A 27,374-nucleotide genomic window follows, 5' to 3' on the forward strand; every position below is an offset into this window, starting at 1 on the left:
CGGTATATTGAAATGCATATGTACATATGTCTTCTTCTTATCCTGCCACCTGGTGTCATTTTGTGATATTGCTCTGCTGAAATTCTCTGCATATTGTAGAATTCCTTTTTCTTATTGGATATTGTTTGAATGTTGCCGAACTCTGATTGGATCTGTTCCTGCTGATCTCTCTCTCTCTAGCTGTATTCTCTCTTTTTTCCTATTGGTTCCTTTCCCCAATTTCCTGCTGAGGTTTCAGTTAGAAGCGGGCTCTTGCAAGCTAAAACTCTCCTTCATCCTCTTCAAGCTCCTAGGAAGCCATCACCCTTTCACCTCTTACTTCCTAGAGCTATTTCCCATATGCTATTAGCCTGCCTTAGTTGCTCGTAGCGCTACCAGCAGCAGTTGTCTGTGTCTGACTGCTGAGGTCCAGTTCACCAGGCTGCTGTCTGGACGGATACTCTTCTCGCCTTGCAAGTCACTGTGAGTGTTTGACATTGTTTCTCTTCATTCTAATAAACATTGCTTGGCGTTAAGAACTCTTGAGTTCTCTGATGTTTGGAAGACGAGGCTCAGCTTCTTGCCTAGGAATTCAAACTACAGAGGGAACGCCAAGGGCGGGACACCTGGTCTTTAAAACAACTGATTTGCTTTTACTCGCTCCACAGCCACTCATTATTTTATAGGCCTCTGTCGTATCTCCCCCCTCAGCAGTCCCTTCTCCAACCAAGTAACCAAGAAAGAGACAGAGACAAGCAGGGGACCTTTTATGGATAGGACGTACCCAGCTTTAAATTCAGAGCTGTCTACATTTTCAGCTGCATCTGTGCTTCCTCCAGAGGCTCCCTCTTTCTGTTCCCGAGCTGTAGTGTTTGCACTTTTAGTAGCAAAGTTCTTAGCAGCAAAAAAAAAAAAAAAACTTTGCTTCTGTCAGCCTACTTCAGCCCGCAGTAGTTACCAGACTGCTGCTGCCGCCCTGGGCTTGATGAGTGTGGCTTAAAAGGTGGCTGCTGTTTGTTCTGACCCTAAATTCCTCTCCGAGCTTGCAGTGCAAGGACAGTGGCTGACTTGAGCCTTTTTTCCCCTCCTGCAGGGCTAACAGAACTCTGCCCGTGTCCTTTGCTGTGATCTCGGGGTGGACTGTTCGAAGGGCGTCTCCTAGTTTGGAGGTCATACCAGCAAGATGCCGGTCTATAACAGTGGTATTAATATCGGCGCTTCTTTAAAAATATTCATAAATCCACTATTGGCAATCCTTGTCCGATCTATTGTAGCAGGAAAAGCCTCGATAATATTCTTATAAATGAGTGCAGATTAATGGATCCTTTTCAAATTCATGTTTACCCTTTGAACATGTCCATCTGATAGGTCTTCAGGACCAAGGTAAGGAGCGCTTCAGCATCAACATTACAATGGTAACATCCCACACTGTGTTTTATCTTCTCCGCTAATTCCGGAACATTTTGGTCTGCATTGGGGATGGAGGTGACTGGCGAATTCATTTCAAGTGGTGTCCATGGTCTATGGATGTCATGGATCCTCCAAACCTGGAGGTATCATATCTGCCTATTTGGCAAAGTTGGCCTACCAGTGTAGGATCCCTATGCCCATCTAAGTTTCGTGACACGTTTTGCCCACTCAGCGAAATGTTCTAATGCCCATTTTAAAGTCACGAGGAATGAATTAAATGATTTTTTAGTCACTGCTGTCAACTTGTCATTATCTGAAGGCATTGTACCTTGCATATTGAAAACTGCCTCAATTCGTTCTGTTTTTAAAAAGCCTTCATTAGACCCAGCAGGTTTTGCTAGCTACCACCCTTTTTCCTCACTACTATTGTTGGCTAAGGCTTTAGAAAAAGTTGTGCTGAGGCAGCTAAATTCCTACATTGAGGAAAATAACCTGTTCGCTTTCAATTTGGTTTCTGTGCTGCCCGTGGTTCTGAGACATTGTTAATTTCTGTCGCTGACGTGTTCCATTGGGGTTTTGACAGCAGAACTGATTTCCTTTTAGTCCTGCTAGATATTACATCAGCCTTTGAAACCTTAGACCAACATCTTCAGGTCACTGGTCTCTCTCTCTCTCATCAGTAGTTCTCTCTTGATTTCATGCTTTCCTATCAAACCGGTTCCAATATGTGGCCATAAGTTAGATATTGGTGTACCACGAGGATCTGCTCTGTCACCAATCCTATTTAATCTGTGGATGTACCCATTATGCCAACTTCTAGCCAGTTTAACTGTCGGCTACCGTCTTTATGCCAATGACATCCAGTTCTGGGTCCCGGTTTCTACCACTATTGATGCCTTAATTAAAGTTTGATGTTGTCTTACTGCCATTAAGGATTGGCTTTCCAAAAATAAGCTTCTACTGAATGTTAGTTCTATCTTTGTCTCAATTTTCCCCAAAGGAGCCTCCTGCTACACTTTCATTTGTTGGACTGGATATTGTAATCTCTAGGAAAGTATGCAATCTGGAGATAATTTTCGATACGTCTCTTTCTTTAAAATCTCAAGTTGGGACTGTCGTTCCGAGTTGCTTTTATAGGCTCCGGCTCTGGCGACATCTTAAGTCATTCCTGTCTGAATCTGACTTAAGAACTGTGACACATGCATTAATCATTGCAGTATGTACTATATTTGGGGCTTCCTCAATAGACTCTTAAGGCTCTCCAACTAATCCAAAATGCCGCAGCCCGACTTGTTACTGGAGCAAAAGTTCAGGCTCATGTCACCCTAGTATTTGCCAAACTCCATTGGATACCAATCACTTGGCAAGTGAAGTTCAAAACCATCTTATTGATTTGGAAAGTAATTCATGGTTTATCTCCTCCTTGTTTTAATTCATTTTCAAACATACTCTTAGATCTTCACTTAAGAATTATTCTCCCTAGCAGCGTCAATAACAAGCTTTCCTCTTCATCCAGTCAGACAAGGCCAGACCAGTGGATGAACAGGCTCGCTGCTGTCACTCCTTATGTACTTCAGTGCTGACACCAGCCTGCCAGTAGTCTGTCTCCAGAAGATGGGTAGGCAAGCAAACCTGTGCTGTGGACTCAGGCCCGTAGGCCGCACTGGAAAGTGTGGAAGCCTTGTGTCCGGCGATTATGGTGGTGCAGAAGAATTTCTGAGATCTCTGCATTTGATGGATGCTTATTGTCACATTTTGGTCCAGAAAGATCAGCAGTGTTTCCTCCAATTTGCAGTTCTCGGTTGGCATTTTCAGTTTCAGGCCCTGTCCTTTGGGTTGACAACCACGCTGAGAACCTTTTTGAAGGTGATGATGGTAGTAACCACAACACTGCGCAAAGAGGGAAGTTTGGTTCATCCTTATCTGGACGATTGGTTAATAAGGGTGAAGTCATATCAGGAGAGTGTGCTGACCATTCACAGCAGGTGATAATTGCTGGATTGTCTATTTCCTCAAGAGCAATCTTCAGCTGTCTCAGACACTGGAATATTTGGGGACTCAGTTTGAGACGAATATAGGTCATGCTCGTCTAACAGACCAGAGAACTCAGACCTTGTGGGGCCAACCCTGGCTGTTCAGAGCAGCCAAGAATCTGTCGGTGTGGTCCTACCTTCAGATTCTCAGTTCCATGGATCTAGTGCCATAGGTCAGGGCACACATGCATCCTCTTCAACAGGCCTTTCCCTGTGGAATCCCTAGTCACAGGATTATTCCAGGTGTCTTCCATTCCCGGAGTCAATGAGGCTGGGTTCGCATTGATGGATGGGCTGCAAGCATTTAGAATGGGGGGTAGATTTGGTGACCCCATATGCCAGTCTGACTGGCTGGGGAGCACACTGTCAAGAAATGTTTTCTCAAGGGCAGTGGATGTTGGAGAAAGCGAGCTCATTTATCAACTGGTTGGAGGTCAGGGCAGTTCGGTTGGATCTCCTGAACTTTTCACCTCAGATAGTTGGACAGGCGGTGTTCTGGGTCCAGACCGGTCACTCAGCTTACCTTATTAATACTAAAACACATCGGTGCCAGGTGAAAGTAATGGATTTATTATTAGTTTATAAAAATAATTTATAAATAACACTAAATGGCGCTACAAATAAAATTAAATGTTGATTGCAAATAAGTATTCTTTGTAATAATTGTTATTAACTATACATAAAAATACAGAACATACGCTCCTAGCCACAAGGGCTCGGGAGATCTGTTGGAGCTGCCATCTTTGGGGGCTGTGTCGAGTCTGATCCCATTACAGTTCTGTTCATTTTTATATACTTTGGGAGAAATCTAACATTCCCTGAGGCAGGAGGGGGTCCCCCCTTTGTTCTTATCAGTTAAGCACATCAGACCTTGCTCTTGGTAGTTAGAAGGGTCCTAATCAACAGCATCTGCATATGCGAGAGACGCCTCCCTTCAGCTGTAAACATTAGCAAGCAAGCCTGATAAACTTCAAAGCAATTGTTTGGAGGATGTGCTGACAATAAGTAATTATGCAAAGCAGTAATTATGTGGGGTATTAGATGGAAAGGACTAACCGGTTTTGAGTTGGCCAGGCCCAGAACCCGTTTTCTATGTACATTCTGTCTGCCTGGCTCTGAGTTTATCAATAGATTCAAACAAAATAATCCCATAATAGGCAGTCAAGGGCATGTCCATCCATGCCTGGGGGGTAGCTTCCATAAACCATCAAGTCCTCGGGTTTTGTTGCAGATAGACCTGCTTCTTCAGTGGGTGATGGTGAATCTGGAAGCCCTGACGGCACTGCACATGGTGGGCAGACACAGCGTGCAGGCGGATTGGACTGAGGGACTCCACCCAGGAGAAGGGTCTGCCTTTCAAAGAGAGTGTTCAATCCGCCTGTCGACAGACGGGGTATGCCGGATCTGGATTGATGGCTGCGAAGGTGCGCATGTTTTTCAGCCGAGAGATGGGCTCGATGCCCTGCTACGAGACCGGCCACGGGAGGAGCTGTTGTACGCAGTTCCCCCTTGGCCCATGAGAGGCAGAGTGCTTCAGAGGGTTGCTTATCATCCGGGTCTAGGGTTCCTAGTGTAACCCTTCCTTCTAGATTGCCACGGTTTCCAAGAGCACACAAAAGAATTTATAACAGGCGCTGTCTGTCTTCACAACTCTGTTTCCTTTCTCCTTTGTCCCCAAGGTGTGGGTTCTTCTGATGGGGGGGGGGGGGGGGGGGTGAAGGCTGTCCCTCTTGGTCCAGGCAGTAGTGTTCCCATGGCTCTTCAGGACAGCTACACTTACAAACCAGGCTGGGTTCACTTGATGGGTGTTCAAATTAAACTTTACTGTGATTTCTTGCAAAAGAATCAATAGGAGCAAAAAAATTTTTTAAAAGTGTCCATGTACATCCAGTGGTCTCAGCTGTACAAGAGCCAGGATTTAAAAGATCTCTACCTCTGTGGATGTCTCCCTCCAGGCGGGGGCTTGGAACCTACTCGTCCCCCATGGTGTGGACTATGACTGGATCCCCTCCCACAATACCCGAGGGTCCACGGCGAATCACGAACTCCAACCTGGCCAGTGCCCTGTGTCCCGGGGTGGAAAAACTCTGTTGGGGTTCTCCAGATGCTCCTTCATCCTCTCTCTCCCTCCAACTCCTCTTCGAAAAGATAGCTTCTGACCTTGCTGGAGGAAAGGCCAACTACGGACAGCAGTCCAGCTTCCAGCTCTGGGGAGGGACGGGATGCAAGAAAAAAAAAAACGAGGCTTTCTTCCCTCTGTAGACAGACCAAAAACCCAAACTGGGAAAACTCTCTCTCTGACTTACTTGGTCACTGTAACCTCCTCTTGAGCTTGGCAAAGAGGTAACCCAGTTCCCTCCTGTCCACCCTAAGCCGTGAATACCGAACAGGGCCAACCTACAAAAAAAAAAGCAATAATTCTTCAGCCTCTCGCTCTCTTCCCTCCAGTGCTGTCAGAGGACCCGGCAGGGCAGTGTCACCCCCTTCTGTGCTAAGCGAGCCAACTGAAATCAGGCCTTCTCCCTCAAAATCAAATCTACACTGCCACACTAACTAGGGCTAACCCCCCACCAATCACAGGCAACCTCAGGGGGAGGTGCTGGAGAGGGAAAGTGGTCGCCCTCCAAGATCTTATAATCCTAAGGTCAATGGGAGCTAGAGCCATCTACGCTAGTGGCTCCAGACTGGCCATGTCAGCCGTGGCCCGCGGATCTCCAGAGTCTCCCCCACCCCGGGACTGCTGTATCACAGGGAACTATTGTCTCACAAGGATCCAGAGCCGTTTTGTCTTCTGGTCTGGCCCTTGAGAGGGTCCGTTTGCTAAAGAAAGAGTATTCTCGGCCAATGGTGTTAAGAAGTTTTCCACTTCCCTGGCTTATGTCCACATATGCAGTGTTGTTTCGAGGATTGGTGCACATTGGTACCAGTGATTTTTTTTTTGCAGGAAGACCTCTCGAAGGGCTTGGTGCTTAATACCATAAACGTGCAGGTGGCAGCACTCGCCTGCTATAGGTAGAGCTCGGGCTTCTCGTCCAGATGCATAGCGTTTCTTGAGAGGCAGGGAGCACATTAGGCCTCTGCTCTGGATTCCAGTCCCAACCTAGAACCTGAACTTGGTTTGGGGCTTTTTGGCAGGTTTTCGATTCGCTCCTCTTAAGTCTGTCTCTCTGTGCCTTCTCACCTTGAAGACCATCTTCCTGGTTGAGGATCTTAGAATTGCAGGCGATTTCCTGCAGGGAACCTTTTTTTTTTTTTTTTTTGTAAAGGATAGGGACCAAATTTCTAAGGTTCCCTTCTTCCTTCTGAAGTTTTGTGCCCAGCCAGATTCCGAGGATTATACAATTCTTTGCCCCGGGATGTAAGAGAGCATCATCCAATAATTAATAGCTTCTATTAAAATTTTTAAAAATTTACCAAGAACCAATATTTCAAAACAGCAGACATAGCAAATGAAGTCCAATGATACAACAAGCAGAGGTAAAACAAATATGCCCTGCTCTCCATGCCTGAGAACCTTTGATTTCCAGTTACCCTTAGATTGTTTGTCATGGATTACTGGGGGGGGGGGAGGGCAGATGCACACTTTATCCTCTCTAATACATACACACCCTTCCTAACACACACGTTTGTTCTCTCTCAAACACACGCCCTCTCTTTTCTCTGACACATGCTCTCACACGCTCACTTTCTCAGTCACACGAGCAAACAAACTCTGGCCCTCTCACATTCACTGGTTCTCTCTCTCTCACACACACACAGGCTCTCTCACACTCAGACATAATTTCACACACACGCTCTCTCCATCGCACACACACAAAGCTCTCTCACACTCACTGATGCTCTCTCTTCCTCACACTCACAGGCTATCTCCCCTACCACACACACACACGCTCTCTCCATCGCACACACACAAAGCTCTCTCACACTCACTGATGCTCTCTCTTCCTCACACTCACAGGCTATCTCCCCTACCACACACACACACGCTCTCTCCATCGCACACACACAAAGCTCTCTCTCACTCACTGATGCTCTCTTCCTCACACTCACAGGCTGTCTCCCCTACCACACACACACACACACATGCTCTCTCCATCACACACACACAAAGCTCTCTCTTCCTCACACTCACAGGCTGTCTCCCCTACCACACACACACACACACAGGCTCTCTCTCTCTCTCTCACACACACACAAATAGGTTATGGGCCTCTGCTTCAGCACACCATGGGTCGCCTGTGCTTTTTGCTGTGCCGTGTTGGGAGGGAAGCTGCTGGTGCTGCACTGCAGGAAGGGAGGAGAGGTGTTGGCGGCCCCACTTCTTATTGTCCCATGGGCAGGAAATGAGGCATAGGTGGCCTCGTGGGACCTTTTCTTGTTTAGCCGTGGGCGGGAGGGGAGATGCCAGTCACTATGATGGACCTTGTTGCGCTACAGACAGGAAGGGAGGGGCCAGTAGCCTCCACAGGCAGGAAAGCGAGGTGGCAGCGACCAAAATTGCAGCAGGGAAGGCAGCATGTGTGTGCATGCACAGGCAACTCTCTAGAAGTGTAGCACCACCCATGGCTATGGAGTTAAACCGCAGCTAGGTGAGGAGATGTGACGCAAAGATACTTGCTGCACTTGACTAGAGGGTTAAAATCCCAACAGCTTCCAGACAATTTAGCCCTCCATCTGGCTTCTGGCCAGTACCTTAAAAAATTCTACACTGTCTGTAGAAAATCTGGTCAGTGGGCAACCCCAACGCAATCCACTGCAATCGGTGTTGCGTGTGCCACAGTGCATCAGGGTGGGAGAGTCAGAATTCCAGGACTGGCCTCCAGTCTCCCTCCTGGAACGGGACTGGCTTGCTGCTTCCTCCTTCAAGCGAGTGAGGAGGACAGGGCATGCCATTGCCCACTTCCCACAACCTTAAGAGGAAGGAAGGACAGGGAAAGCAGTAGCAGGCGCTGCATTTTCTATGACCATCCCCCTAAATGGATGTCAAAGGGGAAGGGCTATAGGGATCTGTGTAATCTGAGAGGAGGGCGGGACCGAGAGACTGACAGGTAAGTAAAGATGGAGAGCGAGAATAAGGGGCACAGAGACAGATTCATAGAGACGGAGCCTGGCTGAATACAGAATAAGGGACTGCCGATCGGGCATCCCGAGAAAGCAGGCTCTGCCTGCAGGGCAACCGTAAAGAAATGGAATGGGCAGTGCATTCCCCTCCTGACCTGTGCAAACCACAGCGAGAGGTGCCCATTTCCCAGAGCCGACTGAGAAGACAAAGTGACAGGCGAGCACAGCCCTGCATAAAGCTGGAGGGGAAATGGCAACCGGAGCAGCAAAATGCATTGTCTCCTGCCAGCAGATTGCAAGACTGAACCTCAGCAAAGAAAGCAAGCAGGAGGAGGGGGGGACAGAGCAACACAGGCAGAAAAGGAGCAAATGATCCCCCCAGTCTGCCAGAGAGGGGGGGGGAGGAATACATTGTACAGATCAGAGAGGGGGGGAGGGACAGATTCAGGGATGGGGAGGAATACAAGGAAGCCTTCCCTGGCTAAATAAGCTTTGGGATTCGTGCTGCTGCAGCTAAGTCCGTGTGCGCTCTCTCTTTTTTCAGAGCCATGGCTGCCTCCGACCCCACCGAAATCCTCCGGCACGAGGTCTCCTGCTCCATCTGCCTGGACTACTTCAAGGAGCCCGTGTCCATCGAGTGCGGCCACAACTTCTGCCGCCCCTGCATCTCGCGCTGCTGGGAGGGGCTGGAGATGGACTTCCCGTGCCCCCAGTGCCGGAAACGCTCCCGGCAGCGGAACCTGCGGCCCAACCGGCAGCTGGCCAACGTGGTGGAGGTCCTCGCCAAGGAGCCGGAAATGAAGCGGCGGCGGCTGGAGGAGAGCAACCTGTGCGCCAAGCACGAGGAGAAGCTCAAGCTCTTCTGCGAGGACGACCAGGAGGCCATCTGCGTGATCTGCGACCGGTCCCGGGACCACCGAGCCCACAACGTCATCCCCATCGAGGAGGCGGTGGAGGAGTACAAGGTAGGAGGACAGGAGCAGTCCTGGCCCCCGCTGACCCGGAGCTGCCTCTCTCCCAGTGCATCTTTCCCAGGCTAGGCCAGCTCGGGGTTTGCCCCAGAGCTACATAGTCATCCCTAATAACATGTAGCACTTCTTTGCATTGGTAAGTAGACACAGAAATTGACACAAGTGAACGTCTTGAAGGCTAATTTGAATGGAAAGCCTGTCAGCCTTCACAGTTAGAGTCCGAGCCAGCTAAGGTGCACGCGTGCCAAACTGCAGCTGCGACCGAAGGCACAGCAGGAGCCCAGCCCACGGGCTGGTGACTGAGCAGGCTCACCTGGCCTGTAGCACTGCAAGTTCAAAACTTGCGGGCCAGCACAGGTAAGTTGGCAGCCACCGGATGAATTCCTGCTCGGCTAGCAGATACGAGGGGAGGGGGTTGCAGGAGAAGAGAGAAATGGAGGGCAGCGGCGGGAAAGAGTAAGAATGGGAAAGGAGACGTTAAATGGATGTGGAATGCCATGGCCGGGAGCCAAAGAAGAAAAGGATGGGTAGAAGAGAGGAACATGGAGCACAGGAGTCGAGGAGAGAAAATCCAGGAAGACGTGAGATGAGAAGAAAGAGAAATGGAAACTGATTCACACAGGAGTGGCGCCCAGCCGCCCACACTCCGGAAACAATTACCAGGGACGACAGGTTAGAGCGCCTGCCAGGTCAAAGCTTTCCCGCCCTGCTTCATCTCATGGTTTGGGCCAGGAGGTGGAGGAGAAGTTCGGATCAGCTACACGGGGGGCCAGGAGGTGGAGGAGAAGTTCGGATCAGCTACACGGGGGGCCAGGAGGTGGAGGAGAAGTTCGGATCAGCTACACGGGGGGCCAGGAGGTGGAGGAGAGGTTCGGATCAGCTACACGGGGGGCCAGGAGGTGGAGGAGAGGTTCGGATCAGCTACACGGGGGCCAGAAGGTGGAGGAGAGGTTCGGATCAGCTACACGGGGGCCAGGAGGTGGAGGAGAGGTTCGGATCAGCTACACGGGGGCCAGGAGGTGGAGGAGAGGTTCAGATCAGCTACACGGGGGGCCAGGAGGTGGAGGAGAGGTTCGGATCAGCTACACGGGGGGCCAGGAGGTGGAGGAGAGGTTCGGATCAGCTACACGGGGGGCCAGGAGGTGGAGGAGAGGTTCGGATCAGCTACACGGGGGCCAGGAGGTGGAGGAGAGGTTCGGATCAGCTACACGGGGGGCCAGGAGGTGGAGGAGAGGTTCGGATCAGCTACACGGGGGCCAGGAGGTGGAGGAGAGGTTCGGATCAGCTACACGGGGGCCAGGAGGTGGAGGAGAGGTTCGGATCAGCTACACGGGGGCCAGGAGGTGGAGGAGAGGTTCGGATCAGCTACACGGGGGGCCAGGAGGTGGAGGAGAGGTTCGGATCAGCTACACGGGGGGCCAGGGGGTGGAGGAGAGGTTCGGATCAGCTACACGGGGGCCAGGAGGTGGAGGAGAGGTTCGGATCAGCTACACGGGGGCCAGGAGGTGGAGGAGAGGTTCGGATCAGCTACACGGGGGGCCAGGAGGTGGGGGAGAGGTTCGGATCAGCTACACGGGGGGCCAGGAGGTGGAGGAGAGGTTCGGATCAGCTACACGGGGGGCCAGGAGGTGGAGGAGAGGTTCGGATCAGCTACACGGGGGGCCAGGAGGTGGAGGAGAGGTTCGGATCAGCTACACGGGGGGCCAGGAGGGGGAGGAGAGGTTCGGATCAGCTACACGGGGGGCCAGGAGGTGGAGGAGAGGTTCGGATCAGCTACACGGGGGGCCAGGAGGTGGAGGGAGAGGTTCGGATCAGCTACACGGGGGGCCAGGAGGTGGAGGAGAGGTTCGGATCAGCTACACGGGGGCCAGGAGGTGGAGGAGAGGTTCGGATCAGCTACACGGGGGCCAGGAGGTGGAGGAGAGGTTCGGATCAGCTACACGGGGGCCAGGAGGTGGAGGAGAGGTTCGGATCAGCTACACGGGGGGCCAGGAGGTGGAGGAGAGGTTCTGATCAGCTACACGGGGGGCCAGGAGGTGGAGGAGAGGTTCTGATCAGCTACACGGGGGGCCAGGAGGTGGAGGAGAGGTTCTGATCAGCTACACGGGGGCCAGGAGGTGGAGGAGAGGTTCTGATCAGCTACACGGGGGGCCAGGAGGTGGAGGAGAGGATCGGATCAGCTACACGGGGGGCCAGGAGGTGGAGGAGAGGTTCGGATCAGCTACACGGGGGGCCAGGAGGTGGAGGAGAGGTTCGGATCAGCTACACGGGGGCCAGGAGGTGGAGGAGAGGTTCGGATCAGCTACACGGGGGCCAGGAGGTGGAAGGTGTGGGAGGACCTGACAGTCGGCACTGGGCATTTACTTGACACCCGTTCATACTTCATACACACACTACTTTAAGTCAGCTCACAGGAGCGTAAAGTACACGCTGGCTGTGTGTGCACATTTTCATTTTTAATTAAATGCTCACCGTTTTCTCCCCTAACCAAGTTCCGCCTCCTAGAAAGTCCCTTTCTAATGTGCAGGCATACTTTTAGGCAGATTTGGCCATTCTGCCCACATTACCTCCATCTGCAGCTCCTTCTCCTGACTGGGCCTCTGAAGTTTACCATTGTACATGTGTAACGTATGCTCTTCCAGTTTTTTTTTGATTGCTATACCAAACATCACTAGTAAAGCAGAGGACTGATAAAGCCAGTGCACCACATTTTATGTTACGCCAGCAGTAACACATATCGCAACCTCCAGAGTCTCCAAGCTTTCCTGGGAACACAAATTGGCATCTGTAAAAAAAAAGAAATATATATCTCTCTATCTATAGCTATCTTTTGATGACTCTCTTTCAGGAGAAGCTGGAGAGCTGCCTGAAGCCCCTGAAGAAGGAGCTGGAGGAAGTGTTACGCGTGAAATCCAGAGAAGAGAAGAGGACCTTGAAACTGACGGTGAGCAAGTCAATTTACAGTCACCCCACGAGGGGTTTACACACAGACACATCCTGCACACTGCAGTCCCCCTGGGAGGGTCAGCAGTGGCGCCGCGAGATCCACAGAAAGAGGTGGCAGGCAGACTGCCGCTGCCCCAGGGTAAGCAGACCTTGGGGTGCTCGGCTTTTCGCAGGGACTCGACTTCAGGACTGGGGTGGGGAGCTGCGTTACCCTCCCAAATCTGTTGCCAGCTGTCGATCTAGCCCCAGTCTTCACCACTTTTCCCAAGCATTCCCCCCTTCCTAGATCACTTTGAAAAATGGTATTTCTTTCAGCTAGCCTCATATATATATATATATATATATACCCCGACCACAAATGAAGCCTCTTTAATACAGTCCCACACCCATTCATATCCCTAAGCCTAGAACCTTCTCTCTCTCTCTCGCAGTCTGCCTCCCAAGCTCAGGGGAGAGAAGCCAGCGCTATAATGTGCAGGTCATAGAGGTAAAAAGAGCAGGGCCTCTGCCGATGCCAGGCGCTGGACTTCCTAAAACTACTAGTACAGGCAATCATTCAGCCCTTCCCAAACCACTGCTATTCCTTGCCGAAATCTGCAGTCTGCTTAGTGGAACCCAGGCAGAATCTCCCCTCCCATTACAAGTCTCAAAATAGATCTTCAACCTCAACAGATCTTAAAGTCACAACCTCACCCTGCAGCCCTACAATTAGCGAAGAGAACTTTCGGTGGCAGGGCTAGGCCCTGTTAATAGCCAAAAACCCCCACTTACAGGGATGGAGCATCTGTGAGCTAATCTGGAGAGTGGAAACAGGTCTGGTTTTGAATCCAGATAACCAAACTATGCAAATCAACCTGGTTTGTTTGTTTTTTTTTTTGTAAATGGTACGCAAAGTACTTCATGAACGTACATTTGGTTATTTTGAAAATATGGATCTTCAGGACTGGCACTGCACCCCCTTCCTAATAATGCATGTACCTGTCTGCCGGGGGGGGGGGGGGGGGGGGAATGCGTACTGTGGCTAGGGAGGAGGAGCGAAGATAGGAAGGGTTAAGGGAAGGAAAAGAATTAAACACAGCATTTCGTAATTTCTCCAGCAAGCTCTGCTAATGAGCGATCGCCAGGAAAATGCATCAGCACACACGTGTGAACCCTATATTGTGTATCCTTGTGCTCCCACCGCACCAATGACACTCATGCCTACTGATGAGTAACTGCCCTACAACGTATCTGGGCTTATTCCTTTTGGGCTGGTTTTTTTTGGCTAAAGGACTGGGAGAAATCTTTTGCTGCAGAAATCTAGGTTTTTCAGCAGCGCCTGCCGCTTCTGGCAACGATGGGACAGGAAATTGGTGCGGTGGCCTCACACTGTAACTGTTGGGTTCTCATTGTCAATCAAGAACAACGTGGAGACGCAAAAGCAACAAATCCTGTCGGAGTTTGAGGAGCTGCAGCACCTCCTGAAGACGGAGCAGCAGACCCTCCTCAGCCGGCTGAAAGTGGAGGAGAAGGAGATCCAGAAGAGAATCCGGGACAACATTAATGCGCTGGATGGAGAAAGCTCCTCCTTGCAGAAACTCATCGCGGAGATAGAGGAGAAGTGCCAGCAGCCCCCCACCGAACTACTGAAGGTGAGGAATGCAGATAACACAACATGCACCACCAACGGCTCTGGGATCAGTGCTAGCAGAACCCATGCTGTGGTCCCAGAGGCACCTGAAATACCAGGCCCTACTGATCCTTTCCTCTTCATGTGGGTACAAACTCCTCTTCTCTCACCGGCCAAACACCCTTTGGTAAAAGGGAGACAGAGTTTTCATAACTCTTCCAGTCAGTATTCCCCTGTGCCAAAAGCACAGGGGCATAGCAGGCAGCTATGTGGTTTCCTTCCGATATTCTCTCACTTCAGGCTAGGATTTGTTTCTCCCCTGAAAACCTCTCAGAGCAAGTTTCCACCCATGGGAACCCTTCATAAACATTTCATGTCCACGACCATGAGAAGAAAAAATAAAGAAAGAAAGAAATGGAAAGTGTCACTTACTTGCCCCTCATCTCTCCAAAATAAGCTAGGGAAAGCAACTACAGACCCCCCCCCCCCTGCCCACGGTCTGCAGCTGCTTCCTACACACAACAGCCATTGTGTTGTCTGTGTGCCCCCCTTACTACACCACATGACTCTTTCCAGAAAACTCTAGGATCACCCCAAGGCCTTACTTCACAGAAGTCTGCTCTGCTTAAAGGGGACAAATGAATTTACTGGGGAATGTAAGGGGGGCCGCTCCTTTTCTCTCCCTACCTGACCTCACCTCACACAGTATTTCCTGCAATATTGGACTTTGTTATATGAGGCCCCTGCCAACTCGTTAAATGGGTGGTGATACAGACAGAGGGCCCTTCGTGCGTGCAGCCTTCTCTGCTCTAATAGTCCTATTGGGGCTGAGAAAGCTGAAGTCACTGCAGGCCATGATACTAGTGTGAGAATGAGCCATAGACTCGGGCCCTGCTGGTACCAGCTAAACCTCGGGTGCTACTGTGGTCAGAGAAGAGAGCTCACGGTGGCATTTAAACAATTGTCACTGCTTCGAAAACACAAACTAACCCTGCAGAGGACAAGGGATCACCAGCCCTGGAGCCTTGTTGGTGGTGCATCCACTTTGGAAATTTATTGAGCCTCTGACTCTTTCTTTTTTTTTTTCTTTTAGGATGTCAGAAGCACCCTTAGCAGGTACCGTTTGCTTCTCTACCTTTTATGTACATATGGGAGGAGGTGGGGGCCTAGTGGGCAGAGCAGTGAACTAGGAGGCAGGAGAAGCCCTGAGATGGGAATTAGAATCTCTCCCCTATTACTGGCTCTTAATGTGGGTCCTGGATGAGTCACTTTATCTCCTTTCTTCTCAGTATTAATCCCTGGCTCTGTCATAGACTCTGTATTTCTCTTTGTGACCTAAGGGAGAGTCATTTTATCATCCTGTGCCTCAGGTCTCATCTTCAAGCCTGTCATGGAGGGTGTATATGAACTTGGTGGGAGTCACTTTATCTCCCGGCAACTCCCTTCTAATCTCTGGCTCTGTCACTACGTGTTTGTGTGGGGCCTGAGAGCCGGGTTGGTGCAAGGGTATTAGGCGCCCTAGGTGAACCTTAGATCCCTCTGCACCCCCCCTTCCCCACACATGTAACATAAAAGGTACATTCAAAGGGCAGCCTTCTGAAGTAAAACTATCACTTACATGTATATTATACTTACATGCACTGCGGTGATGCCAAACCAGAAAACTCGGCAGAAAAGTAACCAAAAAAAAAAAAAGCCACCCCAGAACCCAGAGTTACCAGTACCAGGAGGGATACGTTTTGGCCAATCATGATTTTGAACTTACATCCCATGGAAATCAGGGCTGCAGGTTCCAGGGGATGTCCGAAATCCAAGACTAGCCTAAAGTCTCCCTCCTGGAACTGGTTAACTTGGCAGCTCTGTATTAGGCCTACTGTAACGCAGGTTGGGGCTGGGTTTGGCCCTCAAAATCATGAGTAAATGAACTACAAATTACAATATTAGTAAACCTCCCATACCAAAACAGCACTAACTGCCAGCAGTCAATCAGTAACAACCCTACCTATGAAAAGGCAACACTGCAAATATTACACCAGACCCTAGAACACCAATACAGCTCCTATTAGGAACACAGAGCCTACATGCTAGCAGAATAAAGATTTTTTTTATTTAAATGTTTTGTAATTTCGATCATGCCTTTTCATTGGTAGCACTCAGGTACTGTAGGTATTTCCTCTCCCCAGAGGGCTTCATTTATAAGCCGTTGTATGTTTCCCGGTATTTTACTATCGGGGAAAATCCGTGAGGTCTATTAATCTGTGGTACTCAATACCACAGCCTTGTAAGCCCTGTAAGTTTTGGTCCCAGTAATAAAATACTGCGGCTTTATTGCCTCTGCCAATACTGTGCAATAGGCTGCCATGCCTTAAAGAGGCCAATTGGCCCCCATCTGATTACCCCCCCCCCCCAAAAAAAAGAGTCCCCCTGTCCCCCCCATGTTCCCCCTGGAGGCGACCAAAGTTCCCCAATAAAAGTCTTCATTTAGACAAACCCCCAGGTGCAGGAGCCACCCCAGCCCCACACCAGGGGTTAGCCCACCCACCCTCCTGACCAATCCTGAACACCAAATTTGCTCTGGTGGTCTAGGGTCTGGACCTGCTGGTGGCCATTTTCCAAAATGGCGCTGGCTGCCCTGTCATGTGATTGGCTGCTTGCTTGCCTTTGCCCAATCAGAACCATTTTGGAAAATGGCCATCATTGTCTCCAGGACCCCATTAGACCACCAAGGCAAATTTGGTAAGTCCAGGGGGGGCCTTTTTTTTTTTTTTAACAAAGTGAAGGGGTTGGAGGGTTGGGAGTGGGAACTGTGCCTAATGTCTGGAGCCTAGAGTCATTGACTGGGTTAGAAATTGGCAGCGTGGGAGGTGGCAAAGGGCAGTGGTAAATGGCGTTTTCTCTGAGGAGGGGGTTGTTACTAGTGGTGCCTCGGGGATCGGTCCTTGGACCGGTTCTTTACAACATTTTTGTGAGCGGCGTAATGGAAGGATTGTTGGGAAAGGTTTGTCTTTTTGCTGATGATACCAAAATCTGTAACAGGGCGGACAGCCAGGAAGGAGTGGAAAACATGAGGAGGGATCTAGCGAAGCTCGAGGAATGGTCTATGGTCTGGCAGCTCAGATTTAATGCTAAACAATGCAGAGCAATGCATTTAGGATGCAAAACCCCAAGGGAAAGTCGCAGTATTGGAGGTGAAATTCTTCTAAGCACAAAGGAAGAGCGGGATCTGGGGGTGATCATATCTGATGATCTTAAGGTGGCCAAAGAAGTGAATAAAGCAATGGCAAAAGCCACAAAGATGCTTGGCTGCATAGGGAGAGGGAGGTGATATTGCCCCTGTATAGGTCCGTAGTGTGACTTCACCTTCAGAAGGATAGGAACAGGATGAGGCTCCTGGCTGCATTGGGGTTTTATTTAAAACTTATAGGCCAGAGAAGGCTCTACAATTGGCTGATCAATGCCTCCTGGAGACGCCTTCAACTCACATTGTTCATCTAGCAGAATCCAGAGGATTTTTGCTGTTGCTGGCGCAGTGGCATGAAACAGTTTATCTGAGGCACCAAGGAAGGAAGCCCGTTTTAATAAAAAAAAATTGAAAACCTATCTTTTTAATTGCACCTTTGGCTAATGGAGAATTTCTATTATTTACTGGTAATTAATGGCTGCTGTGATCATTAGGGGCTCAGTTTATGTTTCACTTTTTACATTTTTTTTATTTATTGGCATATTTACTGTATTTTATGCTATTATGTTTTTTATGGCTTTTTATGTTTTTCACTATTTTTAATGTTCACTGTATTTTATGCGTTTGTTTGTCTGATTTTATGTTTTACCTTGTCTAATGTTTTATTTTATTTATGAATGTTTTATTATGAGCTGCTTAGATAGTGAGACATACAAATGCTTTAATAAATTAAATAAAATACTTCAAAGATCTTTGAGACCTGGATATGTGCTAAGGATGTGGACTTCTTCCTAGCCTGAAGCAAGGTGGTCACAACTTCTTCTGAATTATCTTAGCCTTCTCCTCTCAATAGCCAAGCCACATGACAAAACGGAGCTGAATTCTCCCATCAGATCTGGACTATGTTGCATCAATCTGTCGATTTGAGTGAACCTAAGTGGCTCTTCCACCTTGAGCTCCATGATTACGAAGTTACCAGAAGTCTTACTATATCCTTGGAAGTAGGACTGTTACTCACTACTTACTCCCTGTCCCACACATCCTCACTCATTATCCCCAGTCTCACACCCATTCCCATCAACCCCAGGTCATCTCAATCCCTATTCACATAATCACCTATCCACTACTGATCTCCCTAAAACACCCATTCCGCCCAAATCCCCTCCCACCCAGTATCTGTCCCCAATTATCTCCTCATGTCCCAAGTGCTGCTGTCCCTATATCCCCCAGGTCCAACCCACCCTTCCATGCCTTAGTCGACACTCTTTCCATTCCCCAAGCCCTTCCACTCACCCTTCATCCTGACCTCCAGTTGCCACCCACCCCAATCCATGCGCTCCACATTTAACCCCGTCTCCCACTTCCCATGCTCCTCCAGCACAAATCCCCAGGTGTTTTTCCTCCTCCAAAGCCCTAGTCCCCGCTCTGTCTCCAAAGGCCCCAGATGCTGCACTCCCCCTTCCAACCCCCAGTCTCTGATTTCCTCCAAATGACCTAGGTACTGCTCTCCCTCTATCCCCATGGCCCAGCCCAGATAAGAACAGCAGAGCTGGCATTTACGCCTTCCTCCCACATGGTTCAGTCTAAGAAGCAGTTTGAACCATTAAGTGCATCTTAGATTTCTTGGGAGCGCCATATGTTTCAAATGGTATCTGAACCACCTATGGGAAGGGAAAGGTGCTAGCTCTGCTCTTCTTCTGGCTTGTGCTGGGCCAAGGGAAGGCGAAAGCACCAGCAGCTGTCTTGCAATTTTGGCTCTAGTGGCGGCTGCAGATTCTTCAGCCCTGCATGAGCTGCATCTGGAGGACGGGGCAGCAGGAGAGCATTTTGTTGCTGGCCCCCCAGGCCGCATCAGAGCTGGGGTTGGGACAGCAGCAGCCCGATGATGCCCATAGAGGTATGATGCCTGAGGAAGGTGCGCCTCTTCTCCCCTGCCTTCTCCCTCATCCTGAAATTTTTTTAGTTCTGCATGCGTGAAAGGTAAAATACACGAGTATTTTGTACTGTTATAAAATAAGGAATACGCGGATCCAGGCTACTTACACCTGCGTTTCCTAATTTTTAAGTGCGCACTGTTTGGAAAATTCATCTTTTGCAGGCTTTTCTCACTGGCACCACAGCAATGCATGGAAAGATAATATAAATGCTTTAGGTGATATTTTTACCTAAGAAGCCTATTTTGAATATCCTCTTTTATGTAAAATCTGTTATGGGTGGGGGTGATGGCAACTGAGAAGGGGGATCCGGGACTGTAAGGTTCACCGAGAGGGCCTGATACCTTTGCACCAATTCTAAATACTGAGGAGCTGCAGGTGACACAATCCTCTGTACAGGATGATTTCAGCGTTCTGCTGAGAGAAGAGAAAAATCTAGGTCTGTCTGGCAGGTTGAGAAGGAATTTTTTGTTACTTTAGCCAAGTGCTGAGCTGTTACTGAAAACTCAAGACCATAATCCTTGTTCCCTTAGGTATAAACTTGTCAAGTTTCAGAAGCCAGAGGCTGTTTTTACTGATCTAGTAAAGGAGTTGTACACCATCCCTCAAGAGTGTACATCTCTGAGGAAACTGATAAAGAAACGCAGAGGTAAGAGCAGAAACATGGTGTGCGCAGAGATCCTCTCACATACTGCCCCATTACAGAACGCATGGCAAGCTTTGCTCACAGAGCAGATACAGCATGGGCAGGACATAAAAACGTGCCATACCAGGTCAGACCGAGGCTCCATCAAGCCCAGTATCCTGCTTCCATTACTGGCCAGTCCAAGTCGCAAGTACTTGGCAGGATCCCAAATAACAGACAGATCCCATGCCGCTAATGCCCAAGGATAACTAGTGGGCTTGTCCAAGTCTTCTTGATTAATAAAAGTTTATGGACTTTTCCTCTAAAATCTTGTCCAAACCTTTTTTAAACCCAATGCCCAATGCCTTTACTATATCCTCGGCAATAAATTCCATAGCTTGATTTGCATTGAGTGAAAATATTTTCTCAGATTTGTTTTAAATGTGCTATTTTATAACTTCATGAAGTACCCCTGAGTCTTTGTAAAAAAATTTTTAAGTAAGCAACTGATTCACATTTACCCTTTCTACTCCACTCATGATTGTATAGACCTCTATCATACTCAGCAGTCTCTTCTTCAAGCTGAACAGCCCTAACTGCTTTAGCATCTAAATATTTTCCTGAGTGATACTCCTAATATGGAACCTAACAGTGTGCAAGTACAGTTTGGATTACTTCTCTCTATATGCATCACTTTGCACTTGTCCACATTAAATTTCATCTGCCATTTGAATGCCCAATCTTCCAGTCTCAGAAGACCCTCTTGCCATTTCTCACAACCCGCTTGTGATTTAACATCTCGAAATAATTTTGTGTCGTCTCACTCATTCCCTTTTCCAGATCATTTATATGTAGATGAAAAAGCAACGTACACAGTACAGATCCCTAAGACACTCCACTGCTTACCTTCCTCCACCGAGAAAACTGACCGTTAATTCCTGCTCTCCGTTTTCTATCGTTTAACCAGTTTGCAATCCACAGTAGAACATCGCCTCCCGTCCCATGACATTTTTAATTCTCTCATGAGTCTCTCATGAGGGAGTTTGTCAAATGCCTTCTGAAAATCCAGATACATCCGCCAGCTCACCTTTATCCATGTGTTTATTAACCCCTTCCAAAATTGTAGCAAATTAGTGAGGCAAGGTTTCACATTGGCTATGTCCCATTACACCATGGTCTTCTAAATGTTCTCTGATTTTGTTCTTTAGGATAGTTTCTAAGAATTTTCTTAGCAGTGATCACCATCGGAGCCTTTTTTTTTTAAATCATTTTCATTGAACATTTTGAATAAACAGATAACACAGAACCCAACAAATAACAAATGCCACAAGTTCGAAGCATGTAATACAAAGCATAGGAGGACAATCAAGTAGCCATCGAGACCTATTTACCCTACAAGAGAGTTGACGAAAACAACAAGAAACCAAATAGGCCATAACCTTCACAAAAGGAAGAGCAAGGGAAAACACAGTAAAATTTACAGAAAGGACAAACCAAGGAAAAGGGAAAAAAATATAGCCTCCAGGCTTCCCCCATGAAAGTCACTCAAAACTCACTCCCTTATAATCAAAGAAATGACGGCACAAAGGCAAGAAGAAAAGAGTGCAGGGAGCACAGAAAGCCAGCTAACGAAAAAAATAAATAGTCACAGCAACTACGCCCGTAAGGATGCAACCCTCCCACATTGGTGAACGCTAGAAAGGATTTCCAAATCTTTGAGCCACCGGGGTAAGAATCTCTCACCCGGCAGAATCAATATGCCATAGGTTTTAAAACCAGAAGGGAAAAATCGGCTTGGAAGAGGAATTCCAATGCGAAGCAAAACAAAGGCGCCGTGCTGCAACCAACCTATGGCCACTCCGTGTGCGGCGCCTTAAACAATCGTTCAAGCCAGGACCCACGTAATACAATAGCAGGATCCAAAGGGAGTTTAACCCTGCCAATTTTATCAATCCACAAAATGACTTCTGACCAGAACATAGTGATAACGGGGCAGCCCCACCGGATATGAAAGACGAAAGCCTTCGAAGCTACTTAAAATGAGTTTCGCGGGAGTAAAATACCAGCGATAAAAAATGTGTTATACTCAGTCTCCTGAATGGAGGCATTAATGGAGCCTAAAAAACCATCTCCTCCCAGTCTTCGTCACCTTGTCTGATTCCAAATCCTTTAAGGGCGGAGACAGAACTGGAGTCGGATGCCATTACAATAGCTCAGAAATAACGAGTTGCTCAAAGAGGTCCAGTGAAAGAGTTAATCGGGGGCAACTGCCCTGTCCAACAGGATTCAGTATTTATCTGGGAAATCATCCATCCAGAAAACACCACTCTTTAAAACCATGGCCCAGTAATAGACCCTGAAATCTGGAAGCACCAGTCCACCCTTATCTGTCTGCTCAAATAAGACTGGGACAATATGTCACAAAATGGGGGTACTGAGCCCTTGGGGCGCTGTGAAGTTTATACAGCCTACCTTGTGCGAGCACAAGACTGGGCTTAACAGGGAACAGCTGATACGCCACAAGACTAGATCTTCTGCCTGACCAGCCACCTCCCCCTTAGGTTGAGCCCACAGGTTTTGGTGGTCGGCAGGGCTTTTCAGGCTGGGTACGCAAGGTCAGTGGCCGGGCTGAGGTTGGGGCAGGCAGAGAGCAAAGCAGAGTCAAGGTCCAGCCTGGGGTCCAGGCAATGAGAAATTGGGCCAAGGGGAGAAACACACTAGGACAGATAGAAGCGGGCAAAGCTGGAACAATTCAGGGCACGAACACACAGAAACAAAACCAAGATCAAGGCAGGAACATGCTGAAGCAACCAGCACTGCAGAACGAGCAGGAGACCTGCTGCAAAGGTTCTGGAAGGTGGCACTGAGCTTCCCTTTATACTAGGCAGGATGTGATGTCACAGGAAGTGCAGCCAGCAGGCCCTATAAAAGGGCTCTGGAACTGCAGGAAGTTCAGCTTAGGGGTGTTACACAATCAGTCTGAGGAGCTTACTTTCCTTTTCTAGTTTCAGTCCCTGTAACTTCAGGACCCTGTTTAGGCTCCGAGGCTAAGTTAGCATTAGATATCCCAGCAGGCCCAGAAGGTCCCCTTTGAAGATCTTCTATATTTAGATAAGGTAGCAGTGAAAGAGAGCTTTGGTTCCATCAAAAAAAGAGAAAAAAAAGCCACAACGCTAATGAGGGCAGCGATGTTTATGTGAGAGAGTCTAATCGGATATCTAAAATGCACAAAGAGGAAGAGGAGAAAATAGCCTCATCCAGCAAGAAATGTCCAAAATTCATATTGGCACACCCGGCAAGGACCCCGGCCGCACAGCTCTCCAAGGAGAAGGAAACAAGATGCCGCTTACAAAGAGCGAATAAAAAAAAATATGTACTTCTGTATAAAAATGAGAAGGTTGCACACAACAAGGCCAGGTCGCTGGGGGCTTATTTAGCACACAGCAGGGCAGGCCCCATCACTCAGGAGCAATAATGGTAAGGCAATGGAAACATGAGCAAGACGACTTACCCTGGCTATATATAGCTGCTCAGCAGCACCTCCTGGGTCCTGATGAGGGCCGGCTTGCCCGAAGTAGACCGGACAAAAACAGGCCCAAGCCACAGACGTACTCCCTTCTCTGAAGCCATCAAGCGGCAGCGCCGTGGGGACATCCTGGTGCCGTAGAGGAGCCTTGTGCCAGCAAAGAGCACCTCTCAGCAATACAGTCTGCAGGAGCCCCGCAGACAATCCCTGCACCATCAGCAACCGTGCGGTGATTCTGGGTCGTGTGTACACGTGTCTCGGTGATGACAGGCCCACACAAACAGGAAGGAGGCCAGACAGGATGAGAAAGGCCCATCTAGTTGACACTCAGCAGAGCCAGCATTGTCCGGTGAACCCTATGAAGAGCTAGCTAAAACCCCATCAAAGCATTAGGAATTGATGGGAGAAAAACCACAAAAACATAGTCAGAGGATGGTGATAAAGCTGCCATCTAGTGCCCCCTGGAGGCCCATTATAAAAATCGGCATTGCATTGGCCACTCTCCTATTCTTCAGGCACAACAATTTTCATGATAGGTTACAAATTACTAGTAATGGATCTTCAATTTCATTTTGTAGTTCTTTCAGAACTCAGGGTTGTAAATATTCAAAAGCCATTTAGACAGATAACTGAAAAGATATCCGTCTAAATAACTTAGCTGCGATATTCGGTGACTTATCTGGCTAGAATGTAGCCGGATATGTCGAGGCTAAATTCTAGCCTGGGGCGGATGGTAGGTGTTCCGGGGAGGAGCGGAGTTAGCTGGTGAACCTAACCAGCTTACTCTGGCCGGGCTGTGGGCAGGTGATACCTATCCAGCTAACTTTTAAGATAGCCGGGTCTATTCAGCTCAGCGGCTGAATATAGACCCAGGGTGTATACCAGCGGGTCCAGGTGATGTGCTACTCTTTAGTTTGTCAATCTGCCCTATTACATCTTCCAGGTTCACAGTGATTTGCTTCAGTTCCTCCAAAACATCACCATTAAATACTGTTGCTGGCAGAAAAGTATCTCCCTAACATCTCCTCTGTAAACACCATTTCAAAGAATTCATGTAGTTTTCCGCTATGGTCTTGTCTTCCTTAAGTGCTTCTTTGATCATCTAATGGCCTAACCAACTCCCTTCATAGGCTTCCTGCTTTTGGATATATTTGAAAACCGTTTTAGTTTGCACGTTTGCCTCTACAGCTAGCTTCTTTTCAAACGGTTTTCCCGCCTTATCAGAACTTTGCATGCGACTTGCCAGTGCTTATGCTTTTCCCTATTTTCATGAGTTTGATCTTGTTTGCATTTTTTTTAAAGAAGTTCTTTTGGCTAAAATAGCCTCTTTCACCTCACCCTTTAACTATGCCAGCACTCAGTTGGCCTTCTGCCACCGTTTTTGATGCATGGATTACATCTAATCTGGGCTTCCAAGATAGTATTTTTAAACAATGTCTACACCTTGTGTAAACTCTTAACCTTTGCAGCTGCACCTTTTTAATATTCTTTTTGTCTTAACTATTTTCCTCATTCTATCAAAGTCTCCCTTTTGAAAGTTAAATGCCACAGCAGTAGTTTTCCATAATGTCCCCTTCTCCAGTTATTAGGTCACATTTGATTGCATTATGATCATCACTGCCAAGCAGACGCACTATCGATAGCTCTCGCACTAAATCTTGCGATCCACTAAGAATTAGGTCTAAAATGACTCCCCCTCTCATCAGTTCTAGTAGTAGCACTGCATGGTCCTTATCTGCCATCATCTACTATATTACTCTGTAGAACAGGCATAGCATGTGCAGAAGCACATTTTCAGTTATTTTATCATAACAAAAATGGGAGAAAAATCAATGTAGAAAAATATTTCTTTTCCACTAATTTTCACCTGCTATTGCTTGTTATAATAAACATTAATTACCAGGAAAAATAAAATAAAAACCGAAAATGAAGTTCCCACTGATAATGCCAGCTGAGATGGATGATTAGTTTCACTTCTTCAGATGTGACGTGATCTGCAGCATCCTTCTACATTCTCAAGACCATGTATTTTACATCTTTTATTTTGTTGGCCCATTAAAAAAGTTATCATAACCTACAAAGACTCTAATGTAGATCAGATAACTGTATAAGAAGGTCTAAGCCTAAATTGTATTATCAGTTACCAACTGGCTCTACGTTTTCATAGAAACATAGAAATGACGGCAGAAAAAGACCAATCGGCCATCCAGTCTGCCCAGCAAGCTCCCACACTTATTTTCCCATTCATAGCTGTTTCATCAACCACCAAGTTCAGGGCCCTTGTTGGTAACTGTTTGATTCAAATTTCCTGCCACCCCCTGCCATTGATGCAGAGAGTAATGTTGGAGGTGCATCAAAGGTGAGCATAAGGCTTAATGGTTAAGGGTAGTAACCGCCACATCAAGCAAGTTACCCTGATGCTTGTTTACCCAGACTGCACAGATCAATGCCTTGTTGGATGTTGTCTGAATGTAAATCCTATTTTCCACATTTCCCCACATTTTCAGAACCGGTTCAGAAATACAATTCCTGTGAGCAGTGCTTTTTACCTCACTGCTCACAGGGATTGCACTTCTGATTTCCGTATTGCATTCCCTAAGAAAAGCAAGACTACAAGTCCCTGCATGCAGTGGAGCAAAACAAGGACCTGATCGGTCAGTTGGCAACCCTAGGTTCAAGTGATTCAGCCTTAAAGTTCCATGAAGTCTGTCATAACCAGAATTTCTTGAGTCTTAACAGGTCTTCCCTGAACAATCACTTTTTTTTTTTTTGCACGGTTGATGTGCTCACCAAATGGATAGGCTAACTCTGGATAGGCTACGCCTGTCCTAGTTTTGCCCCCTTCACACTGTGGAATTTGTAGATATGGTCTTTCGTAGATAAATTGGAGAGTATAACCATGACTGGCTCAATTTGTTAAGGTTTGCTCTTGTCAGGCAGCATCTGTGCCCTGATGTCAAAATGGCAATGACCTGAAGCCATCTGGTGACCCTTCCTCTGGTTTTAAAATAGGTTCCATGCCTCTAATCTAATTCTGTTTCCCACAGTGGACATCACTCTGGACCTGGACACAGCCAACCCCTACCTTGTCCTTTCGGAAGATCGGAAGAGTGTGAAACGTGGAGACATAAAACAAGAGTTCCCAGAGAGCACCAAGAGATTTGAGGACCACTGCTGCGTGCTGGGAGCCCAGGGTTTTACCTTAGGGAGGCGATACTGGGAGGTGGAAATCCGGGATGAGGAAGAGCAGGACACCTCTTACTGGGATGTGGGTGTGGTGAGGAAGTCTGTGAAGAGGAAGGGATGGGTCAGGAAATCTCCCGAGGATGGGGGGCTCTGGGCTGTGGAGCTCTGCATTCATGATTCCAGGGCTCTCACCTCCTCTGGGACCCCTCTGACCCTGCATGATATCCCCAGAAAAGTGGGTGTATACCTAGACTATGAGGCAGGCCAGCTGTCACTGTACAATGCAGAGAGCATGGAGCACATCTATACCTTCACAGACACCTTCATGGAGAAGGTCTACCCATACTTTTACATTGGCTATGGAGTAGAAATCAAACTCTGACTCTTCAGGTCACGATTAAAGATTGGCTGGAAACAAATTCTCCCCCAGTGCTGCAGTCAAAACTTGTGCAAAATCCTTCACTAAAAGAAAAGCACACAGCAAATCATTTAGCCTGTGACAAGTTGAAATGGTGCAGGTTTTGTTCTACACCAGCTAAACGTTTGTGCAAGAAAAGTTTGTGGTGACAGGAAGCCTTGCAGGTAGTTCCGTAGGGATTTTTTTTCCGTATCTCATCTCATCTTGTACTGTTTTAGAAATGCCAGCGTTTGATGGTTTCATGGAATGCATCGGAATTCTTCTCCTTAATGACTTCAGTGCCCCATCCTGCTGGCGAGGAAACGCTTTCACCTGCCTCCCCCCTCATAACACTGAAAATAAAAGACCCCTTCCTGATGTGAAATTCCTGTGTACAATTCATCACTTCACGTGGTGTCCCTGCCGTGATTTCTGGATGATGCATGTGCATGATTGCTTGCAGCAAATGCTTCAAGTCGAGGTATAACGATGAAAAAGGGGTGCACAAAAACAAAC

The 27,374-nt window shown here is 48.1% G+C and overlaps 1 protein-coding gene across 3 annotated transcripts; it reads left to right on the top strand.

The window, feature by feature from the left end:
• Window positions 1–233: 233 nt before the first annotated feature.
• Window positions 234–27,243, top strand: LOC115080457 (E3 ubiquitin-protein ligase TRIM39-like). 3 transcript variants are annotated; one of them, XM_029584641.1, is made up of 7 exons: window positions 234–462; window positions 9,028–9,448; window positions 12,303–12,398; window positions 13,801–14,031; window positions 15,103–15,125; window positions 19,658–19,773; window positions 26,323–27,243. In XM_029584641.1, the coding sequence occupies exons 2-7, from the start codon at window positions 9,032–9,034 to the stop codon at window positions 26,841–26,843; spliced, it is 1,404 nt and encodes a 467-aa protein (XP_029440501.1). In that variant the 5' UTR covers window positions 234–462; window positions 9,028–9,031; the 3' UTR covers window positions 26,844–27,243. The 3 variants fall into 3 exon arrangements, with proteins under 3 accessions (XP_029440501.1, XP_029440502.1, XP_029440500.1); XM_029584642.1 differs by lacking the exon at window positions 234–462 and adding an exon at window positions 7,877–8,011; XM_029584640.1 differs by lacking the exon at window positions 234–462 and adding an exon at window positions 8,313–8,470.
• The last annotated feature ends 131 nt before the right edge of the window (window positions 27,244–27,374 follow it).

This window comes from Rhinatrema bivittatum, chromosome 19, assembly GCF_901001135.1.
Source record: "Rhinatrema bivittatum chromosome 19, aRhiBiv1.1, whole genome shotgun sequence".
NCBI classification, from domain to species: domain Eukaryota; kingdom Metazoa; phylum Chordata; class Amphibia; order Gymnophiona; family Rhinatrematidae; genus Rhinatrema; species Rhinatrema bivittatum.

Excerpts from the sequence above, each read along its gene's own strand:
- LOC115080457 (XM_029584640.1), top strand. The coding sequence starts at position 8,403 with ATGTCAAAGGGGAAGGGCTATAGGGATCTGTGTAATCTGAGAGGAGGG. Across the intron at positions 9,449-12,302 it reads AGGCGGTGGAGGAGTACAAG|GAGAAGCTGGAGAGCTGCCT; the intron begins GTAGGAGGACAG and ends ACTCTCTTTCAG. Across the intron at positions 14,032-15,102 it reads CCCCCACCGAACTACTGAAG|GATGTCAGAAGCACCCTTAG; the intron begins GTGAGGAATGCA and ends TTTTTCTTTTAG.